Source organism: Taudactylus pleione, unplaced genomic scaffold (assembly GCF_031769625.1).
Source record: "Taudactylus pleione unplaced genomic scaffold, aTauple2 ptg000326l, whole genome shotgun sequence".
In the NCBI taxonomy this organism is placed as follows: domain Eukaryota; kingdom Metazoa; phylum Chordata; class Amphibia; order Anura; family Myobatrachidae; genus Taudactylus; species Taudactylus pleione.
Window position 1 is genome coordinate 6,370,175 of NW_028284727.1, and position 15,593 is coordinate 6,385,767.

The window sequence follows — 15,593 nt, forward strand, 5'->3', positions numbered from 1 at the left end:
TTCCTGTCTACCATCAGCTGTGATAATGGTCCTTACCCCACCATTCAGCTTTCCACACCAACCCTACTAAGCTCATCCCCATCCATCACATTCACAAATCTGGCACCATTTTCAGGTGGAATGATTAATGTATATAGCAAGTTATCTTCTGTTCATAACTTTTTCATCTTCAGATCCCTCAACCTCCTGAATCTCACTAAAACATGCCTGTCACACTGAGACACTGCTTCTACTGCAGAACACCTGACACATACTACTGACACAAATCCTGGTGCAGGTTTCCTGTTCTCGCATGAGAATAATTAAATTAGCAGAGACTTCACAGTTGAAGTGTTAAATTAACTCTTACTGCTCCAAACTAATATCGCTCAGCTATCTCGGTACAATTTTCATTTTCTAAACTCAGTTATTACAGATCTTTATTTATAAACATCAAAAATTTAAAATTATTGTTATTGCTACTTGTTCATAAATAGACCCTTAAGTCTTTACAAATTGCCTGTTCAAGACTCTTTCACTCATATTTCCCTTTCCCTGGCACTACTGTACCATGCATTTTGTCTTCCTCATACTGCATCATCTCCTATGACTTACCCACGCTTAATTCCTGGTGACCTCACCCACCCATCAACGCTACTGCTACAACGCTTTTCCCTTCTACCACTACATTTGGAGGCATATCTAAGAATCCCAATTTTTTATTCTCGATTACTATAACATCTTATCGCTGCTCATAGTGGTGTCAATGGAAGCCAATGGACGTTGTGATATCTGAGGTTACCACCTGGTAGAGCCGTAAAGCGCAAAAGAAAGACTGATAAGAAAAAGAGGATTTGTTGGTTGCACGTGCGCAGTGGTAAAAGATGCAAAGCAACGTAGTTGGAGAACGTGGTGAGGTATCGCAGGTCTGAGAGCTGTGACTGGACAAGCGACGATGCTAAGTTGGTGCCAAGTGCCCGGGCCCCTAAGTACCCGCTGACAGAGCACTGAAGACCACATCATATTTTTATACTCTAACACTGTCTTATTACAATTATACGTCATTATATCATTATATATTAGGGGCCCTTGATTAGGACCACAACTGTTCATCACATATAATTTAATATCTGATTTTTGGGGTTAATCCTTATGAGGTCAATTTTACTTTATTTTGTGAACATTTTCTGTTTGATGACTTTGTCCTAAGGGTCTATTTACTAAGCCTTGGGTGGAGATAAAGTGGATGGAGATAAAGTACCAGCCAATCAACTCCAAATTGTCATTTTTTAAACACAGTCTCTGATATGGCAGTTAGGAGCTGATTGGTTGGGACTTTATTGCCATCAACAGCTTAGTAAATAGACCCATTAGACTTAGTAAGGGCCCTTGACCCCATTTCAATGACATGAGAATTCCCCTAACGCACTATATTAAGATTAACTTTTACACATAACTTATCTGCCCCACTATATGGTAGGTTCACTAGATTAGGCTCTCTTCATACCATTAACTGCTTTTTATTTTATTTCACTTTGATACCTATTTCAACTTTATTAATTATCCAATATAATCGCTACCCTTTCTTATACTTTTATTAGAGTTCCCCTTACATACTTTACATCAGCTGCACCACTGGACTTCTGAGCAACCCTATGGTTGCTCATAATGGGCCAGATGTATGAAGCTCTTGGAAGTGATAAAGTGCAGAGTGATAAGTGACCAGCCAATCGGCTCCAAACTGTCATTTTTTAAACACAGCCTGTAACATGACAGTTGGGAGCGGATTGGTTGGTCGTTTATCACTCTGCACTTTATCACGTTCCCTAGCTTCATACATGTGCCCCAATGTCTGTGTATTTGGTCACCGGAGTCAGAGGAAATGAATCTTTCAACACAGTACCTGATACCTGCAAACTTGTCACCTCGAGCCACCCCCGTGTCACTGCCCGGCAATGCCTATCCATACTGCATGAATCTCCATGCAGTTCTGACCTGTGTACACTGGTGGTGACGATCGTGAAGCATGCGCAGTGCATCTTGGATGCATGTGCATAAGGGTGCAGGCTCTTAGTCACCTGTGCTTGAGCATGGATATCCTTAAAACCTTGACTGTTAGGTTGCCTTGAGGATCAAGTTTAGGAACCACTGACTTAGAGATTTCTATGGGAATCCCCTCTGATATACATGGAAGTGATATGCCACTAGTGCTATTAGCGTAAACTATGTATCTTAGACAGGGGCATTTCAAGAGAGAAGGGAGCCCGTGTGCAGAGTCAATGCGAGCCCCCTCCTCTCTCCGGCGGTCCCGCAGTGCTGCACGGCAGTAGATTCTGGCTTCGTGCCAGAATCTACTGCGCATGCACAGGTCTCCAGGAAAATGTCGCCCACACCGTTTTCCCAGGGACAGCAGCACTGCGCATGCACAAGTCAACGGAAAAATGACTGCCGCCATTTTCCCAGTGATTTAGCTGCTCTGCAGGTAAGTATAAGACTCTATGGGTGCAGGGTGTGCGGTGTGGGCCCCCCTGGACTGTGTGCACTGCACACCCTGCACCCATTCTAGATATGCCCCTGATCATACACATGTTAAGTAATGTGCACAGTCGCAGGCATCTTATGATAGCTGTGGCTCATCATACTGCAGAAGCTGCATACAGTATTTATAATGAACGCAATTTACGCCTTATGTTTTTGGTGTAAATTGTGTCCAACTCTGCATGAGCCCCATGGGGTTCAATATGCAGTATTCAGATGAAACCTACATTTACCTTTCTACCCCTGAAATCATACTGTTTATATTTGCCACCATATCAAACCAAAGTTAAGCTATCTGATTGTGCTGAAAGGTGTTTAAAGTTATATTAGCTTGCTGTCTCCGAGTCTCCTTAACTCCACACTCTGCCTTAATGCATAAATTAAGGTGATCACCAAGTCATGCTGTGTCCACCTGCTACTCATCTCCAATGTATATTGTTTCCTGACACATAATGCAGACCAGCTCCTGCTTCACTCTATTAATGTCCTGCTTTTACTAGAACACTTTATTTTCTGTCTGTCTGATATCTTCTACTCCTCTCTGCCAATCACATCAGTGGCTTTCCATATATTTCAGAATAAAGCTGAAAGTGTCTTTGCACACTCCTTTCCTACTTATATATCCAGCCGCAACCAGTTGCCCCTGTGCTCCTCCAGTGGCCTTCTAATATCTTCTCTCATAACCTCATCCCTTGCTTGGAGGTACAACTTTTTCAAGCTTCTCTTTAATGGAACTGTCTACCTGTCCTATCAGACTCTCCTCCACCATCTAATTCAATGAGACACTATGGGCAAAATTTACTAAGCGGCGGTTTGACGGTGGTTTCTATTCTATTCTAAACCCCATGGCGGTTTGGTGGCGTTTTCTTTTCTATTCTATTCTAAACCCCGGGGGTTTGGTGGCGGTTTCTATGCTATTCTAAACCCCGGGGGTTTGGTGGTGGTTTTGCAGCAGTTTCTAAATGACAGCCCTGTTCTATTCTATTCTAAAATGTGTTTTGATGGCAGTTTTGCAGCGGTTTTGGCCTTAGTAAATCTGCAGATAGCAAAACCGCCGCCAAACCACAGTCAAAACACATTTTAGAATAGAACAGAACAGGGCTGACGTTTAGAAACCGCTGCAAAACCGCCACCAAACCGCCAGGGTTTAAAATAGAATAGAAACTGCCATCAAACCACCGCTTACTAAACTTTGCCCTATAACTTATATCCATGATCATTATTCTTACAGTACCCACTAACCAACAACCACAATAGTTCTTCCATTGCCTTAAGTATCAAGTGTTCCACACACCCATCAATTGGAAGCTTACTTTGGGCAGGGACACCTTTACATTCACTTTCATTAATAAATTATATCTATACTGATACCGTCAATATACAAAGCTGAGAAATGTATTGGTGCTTTATAAAGAGTTATCATAACCACATACTGTATATTATTTTTCAAATGCAGTGAAATCTAAAGCTTAATGACAGATAAAATTGTGAGAGCAAAAGTTTTAACCAATCAGCTCCTAACTGTCATTTTTCAAACACAGCCTATAAAATATAAGTTATAAGCTGATTGGTTGGTGATTCATATCTCACAATTTTATCTCTCATCAAGCTTTGATACATAGGCCCCTAAATGTGTACTATTTGTAACATAAATGTTATTTGAAAAAGTCCACAATTGAGGTCAGAATCAACTTATTTTTACTGCAGTATTTTTTTACTGTTGGGACATCTAGAGTGTAATAAACAGCATCCAAATGTGTTATAATAGAAAGGTGTAATAAGAGGCAGACATTGCAATTGCACAAAGTAAAAGCTACCTTGGCCAACTCATTCTTTAGTTCTTCTTTCTCTTCCTCAGATATTATTTCTGTGAAGTCAATGTCAGTGGCCAATTCCTCCTCTGTCTCCTGAAGTGGCTGAGTATCCAACAGATCTATAAAAAAACAATACAAACAAACATTTAAGTGTAATAATAATGGTAAAAAAATACAGAAGTGATAATAAACAAGTAAACAGTAGTTACACATTAAAGTGTCATGTAGGACAATGTGCCCATGCTCGGATCACTAGAACCTTGCACATGCTCAATGTTATTCCTTACTGTAAGTGAGTAGTGTTCTGTTCTGAGACACCTCAGATCTCAGAGCATCCGTTTCAGCACATAGGATATAACAAAGTTAATGAAGCTACAACACCAGATAAGAGCAGCAAAAAAAAAAAATCACAAAGTAGGAAACGATGTAATGAAAGTGCCATTAATGCCAGACCTACGGTCATGCAACATCTTTTATGTAGACACTGAGGATTTGCAATAGAAATCACACAGATCTGAATGTACAGTAATCCCTGGTATTCATCAACACTGTATTAAATATACAACATATTTCCTTGAAAATTAATTGACTTTTTCATTTCTTCTCATCAGTTTGTCAGCTGTTTCAAGAATAAAATAGTTGATTGATTTAAGAACACATGTCCAGTGCTGCAGGCTATATACAATATTTTTCAAATAAATGTTTTATTGCAACTATTTGTCCTTTATACCAGACAAATAAAAGCTGAGAAATGTACTTTTTGTTTATCAGCCATGGAAATTGTTTTACAATCTGGATGTGCTCTTTTATGACTAGGTTCAAAACATCTGTATACAGGGGAACTATACTGAGCATCTCTGGTTATATAAAAACAAAAAATTCAAATGTTCCTCAATTACCATTGCCATATTTCTATGGAAGTTGTCCCTACATTCCCAGTTATTTACAAAACATAAAATGCTATCTGTTGCAGACAACCAGACTGATGAAAACTGTAAATATAGTAATTGCTACTGTGCAGTGATATTACCCTACACTGATGTAAGCATTGATTAATGGGGAAGAAATGTTTGGGGCAACATAAAAGGAGATTTTTTTTTAATATGTTTTAGTTGATTGTAGGCATGATGCTCCAATTCGCATCTCCCGAAAAAACCATCATTGTGTATAATGGGTCTCATACTAGTATAGGGGGGGAGATGCACTAAGCATTTGAGAGAGATCACGTGGAGAGTGATAAAGTACCAACCAGCTCCTGTGTTTAAAAAATGACAGTTAGGAGCTGATAGGTTGGTACTTTATCACTCTCCACTTTATCACTTACAAGTCTTGGGGTTAAATTTACTAAGATTCGAGATAGGTCGAGATGACCATCTCGGTTGATTAATTAATTTTTTTCCTGCTTGCAAATTTACTAAAGGTAAGGTCGGGTGAGTTAGAGAGAGACTTCTCTCACCTCACTCGTAAAACTCGGGTGAGATAGCAATCTCGAATCAAATCACCATTGGGCCAAATCGGAAGTACTTTTCACCTAAAATATACATCTCTCAAATTTACCAAGAATCGGGATGACAAGCTCGGGTAAGATAGGAGCAAACTCTCTGTCAAAATCACTTTTCTCAACCACATGAGCTGTGAGATGGTCAGAAACATACACAAATCATTGTGATTTGTGTATGTTTCTTTCTGTAAATGGTTAAAATAGGGTTAATTTTAAAAAAAAATTACGTGAGGTTCCCCCCCAAATCACTAACCAGCCCCAGACTTGCCAGCTAGTCCTGGTTCTTAACATTACAGGGAAAAAATGTGTGTAGAGTTCCACTGTAATTTAAGAACCAGCACCAGGCAGCAGGGACAGAGCTGGTTTTAAATATACGGAAAAAAAAATTGACGTGAGGTACCCCGTATATTTAAAACCAGCCCTGGACCCTTTCTAAAGGGGGATTGATGCCGCAGCCAGGGGTGCCCTTTCACCGGGCCCCCCAGCCGCAGCATCAGCCCTGACTGTTAGTCAGCCAAGGCCAGGGATCCCTGGGGAGTTGGGGACCCCCCCAATAAAGGGGTCACCTTCTCCAGGGCACCCCTGGCCTAGGCTGATAGCCCGGGGCTATCCCCGCCAACCCATGAGCGGTGGGTGGCGGGTTGATAAAGTCTGTGTATTGTGTAAAAATTGGGATATTTCACATTGTCTATACAGTGGAACTACAGGTCCAGCAAGCCTCCCCCACATGCTGGTACTTGGAGAACCACAAGTACCAGCATGTGGGGAATTAAGGGCTCAATGGTACGTGTAGTTCACCTGTAAAGAAATGTGTAAATAAAACACAACACACACCGTGAAAATAACATTTTATTACATACATATATACTCACCTGGTCCCAGATGTTCACGTTCACTTGTCAACGTACAGTATCCAATGGAAGTACCTGTAAAAAAAAGCTCCAATACTCAGCTTTTGTCCCACGAAGTTCTCCGCAGTAATCCAGAGGGGCCCAGATACTCTGTATCAACATGCATCAGCATGTTGATACAGTAACACTAATGAGAACTCAGGGTTTGAGCTCTCATTATTGCGGGGACATCAGCATATCTGGGCCGGCTTACATTAGCGGCTGCTCATTGGCTGGGACCCACGTGGACTTATCCAATGAGCGCCTCCTCCACGTGGGTCCCAGCCAATGAGCGGCTGCTAATGTTAGTCGCCACTGATTGGCTGGCGGCCTGGGACTAATGTCAACTCTTTCCCATGAGCTGTCATTAGTGCACTGTAACAGCATGCAGAAACATGTTGTTACAGTGTATCCGGAGCCATTATTGGATTTCTGCGGATAACATCGTGGGATGTAAAGGTGAGTATTGGATCTTTTTTAACAGGTAATTCGTTTGGATACTTTACGTTGACAAGGGGACAGGAACATCTGGAAACAGGTGAGTATGTGTAAACGTGTTTGTGGATGCATTAAAGCTTTATTTTCACGGTGCGTTGTGTGTTTCATTATCCATTTCTTTACAGGTGAACTACAGGTAGCAGTGGGCCCTTAATGTCCCGCATGCTGGTACTTGTGGTTCTCCAAGTACCAGCATGAGGGGGAGGCTTGCTGGGACCTGTAGTTTCACTGTAAATACAATGATGAAAATTCTAATATTTGCACTACACCTAACACGCCACCCACCGCCCAGGGGTGGCGGGGATAGCCCCGGGCTATCAGCCCTCTTCCATATTATTTTTATCAAATGTAATAAATAGAACTTACTGGCCATTTTTAAAAACTAACGGCCAGATGTACTAAGTCTTGGAGAAAGATAAAGTGGAGAGAGATAAAGTAACAACCAATCAACTTCTGCACTGTCATGTTACAGGTTGTGTTTGAAAAATGACAGTTAGAAGCTGGTTGGTGGTACTTTATCTCTCTCCAAGCTTTGATAAATCTCCCCCACAGCCTGTAAAGTGACAGGAGCTGATTGGTTGGTCCACTTTCTTTCCAAGTCTTAGTTAGTACATACAGGGGAGCCGAGAGGGGGGGGGCGGGGGAGCGGGTACTAATTACCCGGGCCCAGGCTTGCTGGAGGGGCCCGGCGGGGGCCCAGGTCTGGCACTGCTCCCCCTGTTCTTACATCACAGCAGCCCAGCACATGCTGCTGTCTGCTGGGATGCACTGGGAGACTGCTCGCGACTGCTAAGAAGCAGCCACAGCAGTATCCTATGCCTGTGGGGGGAACGATTAAGCTGATCGTGCCCCCCACTGGTTATGTGCCAGGCTGAGGGAGCTCTATGCGCCCTCCTCGCAGCGCTGCAAAACTTATCTTTTTTTAACCTAAGTGGGCATGGCCACATCTCCCACAATTAGGTAACGCCCCCTTTTTTACTGAGGCCTGGCGCGGCTCTTGGTGGGCCTGAGTACATATACCCCTAATATTTAAACATGCTTTTGTTGGTATACAATTAATTTGAGAACTAAATGACATAGTAACTAGAGATGAGCGGTTTGGTTTTGGAAACCGAATATACCCAAACTTTGGGGTTCTGTGTTAAACCGAGTACTGAGCCTGTGGAACTCGGATCTTCTCGCCAAGTTCGCAGCTCAGATCTAAAACCTGCATCTCACATGTTTTGGATGGCATTTATTTCCCTTCTCATGATTTCAGGTGCTGTACGGTGGTCAACATTGACTGGAAATTACTGGAAATTAATGTTATTGATGTTAATAATACTATAGGAACAAAAACAGGTCCAAGTTACAGTATTTTAGCTGTTTTTAATAATTTTTAAAGAAATCCAAAACCGAACCAAAATACTTTTAGGTGGTTTTGCCAAAACCAAACACGATGATGATTTAGAACAAAAAACAAAACACAGGGATTTGCGCACATCTCTAATGGTGCATACACACTGTACATCTGTACCACCAACGACTTGAAAGATATCTTTCAGTGAAGTCATCCTGCCACATCTCTGAACAGGCAAAGTTGACAGTATCGTCCAACTCGGTCTGCATGCATGGACGATGAAAGATATCTTTATCGTCCATGTGGGAACGTGCATCGTTGGTCGTTGGTAGGTTGGTAAGTATATAAAAATTAACTATATGAACGATATTGTTAAATTTTATCGCTCCGTGTGTACGCACCTTAATAGTAACCAGTGTTTTAGGTCATGACCCACACCAAAATAATCTAAGATGCTTGGGTGATTCAATACCAATATCAACAGTTGTCTATTAAAGGAAAGTCACTCTAAAAATGTGTCTGAACCTGTCTCTCAACTCATATACAGTAGATCTGCTGCTACAACATGTATGTAGGCATAGTTACCTGGTTGGTATCAACATTTTCTATGTTATCATTTTTAGGACAACCTTTTGGCATGTCTGTTGCTTATGTGAGAGTAAACAAACAGTGAGTTACATTGAAGATGCATGCCTACTCATCTGTAACTGATATACTGTAAGGTAGACTATAATATAAGTGGATGTCTTGAGCATATTTGTGTTAAATTGCTGATAAATTGCTGTACACATATAGGACCTCATTCAGAGTCGGTCAAAGCAGCCGCACGGTCGTACGGGAAAAGGGGCCGGATATGCAAATGATTCCCTCGCAAGTTGCGTCCCTAAGTTCGGATCGGTAGCTGGCCGACTAAGGGGAGGAAGCGGCCGGAATTAATAAAAATGCGCCCCCTTCTCGTACGCATTGCACGTCATCTCCAGGCATATAAGGATTAATCGAGACCATCGTGAACCATCGGAACTGGTCGTAGAGCTTAAGGTTGACCATACCCTCTCTTAAGCTCTACGATCATGTCAGTGTAAAAACCTCCCATGTCACATGTGCCATGACGCTACTTTGTTAATTATGCACTCCCATAAACCGTATGCACTGCCATAAAACGCCGTTCGCATAATTAGGCACGTCTGCGTTCGGATCTCCCCACCCCCGTTTTCAAGCACCTTCCCCTGTTACCACCCACAAACGCCTCAATCTGTCACTCAAACTACCAACCTGGCTGTGTTCAAGGAGAGAGAAATTTCTGATCGTAGCAGCTAGTTTGCACACGCGCATTGCGGACTTTACGCATGCGCAGTATAGCGAACATCGGTGGTGTACGACCGTGCGGCCGCTTCGACCGACTCTGAATGAGGTCCATAGACCCCTCAGACTTACTTATAAGTTTATTTTCTGTACTCTGTATATTTTTACACATTAGGACCACAAGTGCATTAGTTCTCTAAGGGTTTTATGGGTTTTTTTTGTATATGGTTGAGTGTTATAGCTAAACAGCGTAGATACAGTATATGAATTCATATTACTACAGTCTTCTAAAACACTAACTAAAAACAAAAATATATTGCAAAACAGTCTCTGTTATGAAACTGTGCAAAAATCTCATTAACAGTGCAGGAGAGAAGAGGTACAAAGGTACAAAAGTTGATAAAAGTAAAATCATAGTTGGTGACTTTGTGGGACCCTGATTGGGACATACCAAGGGCAACTGCATGGGTTGTTATACCATAAATTGCATCATCACTGCTGCAAAATGAAAGATTTATGGCATTTTGTATTGGGAAGCTGGGCCACGATTACACAATTCACAGCAAATTGTGTTATCACGAACCGCACCGGAATTCAGATGCAGGAGGGTTGTCTACACTCCCAGGAGAGCTCACGGAAATAAGGGTCTCCTAGACATTCTGGGAGAGTAGGAAAGTATGACGTAAACTCACATGAGGACTTTGACAATGTCTACAAATGCATTGGCCTTATTATTGTAAGGTTACCTGCTGGGAAAAGGCTATGTGCAGCGTGTCCTCCTGGGTTACTAGAAGTGCATACTGCATTCTCTAAATCTACTAACAATGTTATGGCTAAATAATGACACCATGCTCATGACAGCTATTCTGCTATGATAACATTTCTTATTTTGTTATCGGTTACCTTTCATGTTTACTCCGGTTCTGATGATGCTGTGCTATGCTGCAATATTAGATACAGTACAGTAAGCCGACACGCAAGTCCACTAAAATGTACTTCTGCAGTGTAACATATCCCCAACATATATTACTTTTATAATTATTATTTCCATTTTATTCATTCTTGTTATTTTCAATCATACAAGATTACACTTGTTGTATTATTGAGTATGAGGTTTTTTTATTTTGATCAAACCTATTAGCAAATAGGTTTATTTTATTTTTTATCTGTCAAAAAACTAATGTTGGCAAACTTATGATCTGGCTGTGTGTATGTGTCTCTGGCAGTAAGTATGCCTACCTAATCCGGGTGCATATACAACTGGGCAGAGCTGCATGAGGCATCACAAGGCGCATGCAGCTCTGCCTAGTTGCATAGGAATCACAGTATGTTTGACCGCCGGACGGTGAGCCCGGCGTTTCAAATCCCGACGCCGGCAGCCTGATGGAGGCAAGTTTACTATTCCTAACCCCCCCCAACCCACGTTTAGGGGTGCCTAACTCTAACCTCCCCCTTTAGTGCCTTAACCCTAATTTCCCCCCCTTTTGTGCCTAAACCTACCCCTCCCGGGGGGGGGGGGTGCCTGACCATAACCTCCCCTCTTAGTGCCTAAACCTTACCCACCCTTCCCCTAGCCTAACCCTCCCTGGGGGGGTGTCTAATCCTAAATTCCCCCTAAAGTCCCTAAACCTAGCCCCCCCATCCCCGGCTATGTGGATACTTACCCCGGCGTTGGATGATCGGTCTGGCATCCTGTTGGAGTTCCGGCATCTGGATTAACATAGGCATCGGTATTTCGATGCCTATGTTAGATCTCTTGCCGGGATTACACTGTCGGTATTGAGACCGGTGGCCATGCGTCCGCCGTTCTCATAACTACATACCCAGTGGCCATAAATAAGCAAGATGCTGTTGGCTAAGTACTTTTATACAGGTCACACAAATACAAGGTAACTTCTAGTATACCTAATAATAACATTAGAGGTTGAAATATATTATATAATATATGTTTTTATAATGAACATTGAAAAGAAGTGATGAAAAAAGCGGTATATTTACTAAGTTGCGATTTAGCATTTTCGGTGGTTTTCCGGCAGGATCGCACCCCAAAAGCCCAACCTGCTGAAAACCCACCAAGAAACCAAACTTTAGAATACAATAAGAACATAGAAGCACCATTAATGTTTTTCCATTTGTAGTATAGAAACCCCAGATTTACTAACACACCAAAAAAAAATGAGAAGCGAGATAGTTGAAACACTATGATTGTGACGGGCAAGATAGTTGAAACACTATGATTATTTAACTGTCTGGTCAATCAGAAGGAGAGGAATAACAATGCACTTATAATGAGGGCACCACCAACAAAAAAATATTCAAGACAATAGTGTCCCTAGACTCTTTCTGATGTTGGTCTCATAGTTATTATTGACCTTCCTTAATTATCGGCCCTGTGCAGAGTCTTCCTGCTCTTTTTGTACAATCAAGTATTGAATAAGCAGGCAGATATTGATAATTCTCTGATGGGGGACATACTTTTTTTTAATATATTACATTTAAAATAATTGCTTCACTTTTTTTTAAAGAAGAACAATATTATTTTTTAATTATATTAAAGGGGCAATATTAATCAATTGTTAATTAGTGTTTAAACATGTTTTTATGACTGGACACAATTATCATTTTATGACGAGGGCACCATTTATACAGCCATTACATAAAAAATTAACCTATTAACAATTCATGTATATTGTCCCCTCATATTATGATTAATAAATAATATTGCTCTTTTGATAAAATGAAACAATAATTTTCCCTCTAATGGCCTGATTCAGAGGTGGATACTGCGGCCGAGGTTGCGGCTGCGATAATATGTAAATGTTAGCATAAGCCTACCCCTGGCGCAGCAGACTGACACGCCCACTTTCAGTGTCTCTGCACACAGTAATACAGTTGGTGATCTTTTAGATGCCACCATTGGTGCACCATCACGGTCACCTTCAACAATTGCACCAGCCCTATGGCAGGTGCAGTTTCTCAATCTGACTGTGGCCTCTGTGACATCGACGGCATTTTACAAAATCTTATCAACACCACTGAATAGTAAATTCAGTGGTTTGGTGCCTCAATTTGCCTGTGATTTGCAGGCATTTCAAAATCCCAGCAAAACTGCCACTTATAACACAACAATTTTTTTATAAGCCAACAATATACTTTGCTCTATTTACATGTTTGACCTAGACTGGTTCAGTCATTATGTAATTCAAATATGTTATTTGTTCTGCTCCTTGCCTTTCTCCATAAGGAATATCCTGCCAGAGAGTTAATCAGCAATTAGCATGACAAATCATTTCAAAAAAATTAATTATCGCCATGAAGAAATAAAAAATATATTTCCCTGTTTTTATATTTCTCTTAGGAGATCAAGTTGTTTTTAGCCAGATAGAACCTAATGTATACCACAAAATGCATACAATATATATTTCATTTTTTAATTTGCTCATAATATGTCAGACTCTTGTACAGTCAACTTGTACAAATTGTATCACCACATAATAAATCTAATATTTTTATTTTAATATTATTTATTTTCCAAGATAGAATTAACCACTTAAAAACAAAGGGGTTTTCGTTCCTTTTTAATGGAAATAACTATTTCTTAGTTTAATTTTCTAAACTCCAATTTTATATAAATGAACCATACAAATCCAGAAATCTAATATTGCAAGATTTCTACAGCTATCTAAAGCTCACCAAACTGATTCACTTATCTGTAATTTTATATCGACATCCATTTAATGTTATTGTCAAGAAGTGGCAGAATTCTACTGAAATCTCTTAATGATGTATTTTCATTACTGTCCCAGCACTGCCCAGCTTCTCTCGGATCACCCACACTGAACTCTTTATATTCAATATTATGTAGGCCGACGTGCCCAGAACACATCACAGTCACCTTTAGGAGACAGTAAGGTTCATTTAAGGAAAACATTATTGTAAATCCACATTGATCCTTTAAGTGTACCACCAATTTTCTTCCAAGTGCATTTCAATGTGTAATGTAGGTCCACTATGCTGTCCTTATAACTGCCACTGGAAAAAAATCTGTGCCAAGTTTGTGATTCATGTCACTTCAGAGCCCCGACTAGACCCCATCCCTTACATAAATTTAAACTTTTCCATTTTTTCTTAAAATACTACTCAGCATAGCATCATTATTGGTTAATGAATCATGAGAGTGAGGACAGAGGCACAGAGAAAGGATGAGCAGGTACATATTTCCAAGTCTCTATAGGGGCCCAGGAGTGTAACCATGCCCCCAGACACACACCACCGCAAATCACCAGCCATAGATACTGAACGAGGGGGTAGATGCACCTCCTCCTGTGGCCATGACTCCCTCAAGTACACTGGGCTGACAGACGTCTTGGCGACCCATTCTGATATAAACAGGACAGTACCAGATTTTAGGGGTCAGTCCCATAATCATGACAAGAATTTTGTTCCATCTGCAGAACTGTTGTAAGGTAAGTACTGTAAGTGGCTCCTGCATGCAACTGTATGGATGAGTGGTCCAGCAATTCAGAAGTCCCTGGGAGATTTGGCAAGTCCCAATGTGACATGACTACAGATATGCCCATCTACATCCTTGCCGCTAGCACACCAAATTGTGCCACACATGGCGTGAGACAATACGAGCACTGCGTAAGCACCCGCACCTCCATACAGGGGCAGATGTAGACTCTTGCTTTAGAGGGGGCGGTGTCACCTTGATAAAGACTTCGACAGTCAAAACACATCGGTGAAGGGCCCCCGTCCGTGTATACAACAGGATATCTGTCTTCCATGGGGAAAAGGGGTCTGGACTTTACCTTATACCTCAGGATATAAGAAGGAGAAAAACCCCATTTAAAGAATCCCCAAAGAAACTGCTACGAACATGTTTCTATAAGGCTTACTGTAAGTAGGGTACGCCTATATTTTCCTTTCCCTTGCACCTTTTCCATGTGGTGGTGAAAGATTATGAACAAAATATACCTTTATAGGAGGATAACTCTGGGTCACAGAAGTGAATATGGTACGAATATTCATACCATATTAGAGAGGTGAAGGGGATCACTTAACCTTTGAGACTATATCTGATAATTATCCAAGACATACTACACTATTGGGTCCTTCCCATATGTCTTTTTGTTGCCCCTTTCTGAGGAAATTGAATTGAATGAAAATTATCTTTTTATCAGGAGTACTTTTGGACCTACAAGGGACAATAAACAAAGAATCTGTCCTACGAAAAGACTATACCTACCTAAGGGTGGTTTTTATTATCCCTTTTTTCAATGTACTTTATTGTATATTGTTTTGTATGAGTTGAGCGTGATCAGGAATCATCTCTATATTCCTTGTCTAGATTCTTCATAGTGGCTGATGACCCACTATTTGATTTTCCCTTATTGCAGTCACTAGTGTGCGCAGTGATTTTTCTTGATTTTTCTTTTTCTCAGTTATCTGACAGTTACTTTGGGATTCAATTGCTTGTCTTGCATGAACTAGTCACGTTAAAATCTTGACTATATAACTCATTGATTTCAGAGACCAATTGCCTTATTCAGCAGTGGAGGAAATTGTGATTATGAACACTGTTTCAAGCGATTGTTTGCCATCGCACATGCCTGCACTGCACGTGTGCAGCGATCACATCGTGATTTCGGACACACAGAGGAATCCATCGCAAAGTGAGTGACAGACTGTCAACTTTTGGGGTTGGTGATCGGAAAAAGGCAGATGCGTCT

The 15,593-nt window shown here is 41.1% G+C and overlaps 1 protein-coding gene across 2 annotated transcripts in view; it reads right to left on the reverse strand.

Annotated features, from left to right (window-relative positions):
• TPD52L1 (TPD52 like 1) overlaps nucleotides 1–15,593 on the reverse strand; it is a 177,440-nt gene that overhangs the window by 103,282 nt on the left and 58,565 nt on the right. For both annotated transcript variants that reach the window (XM_088443068.1, XM_088443067.1), the window contains exon 2: nucleotides 4,335–4,450. In XM_088443068.1, the coding sequence (XP_088299194.1) occupies nucleotides 4,335–4,450 (116 nt within the window). The remainder of the gene's footprint in view (nucleotides 1–4,334; nucleotides 4,451–15,593) is intronic.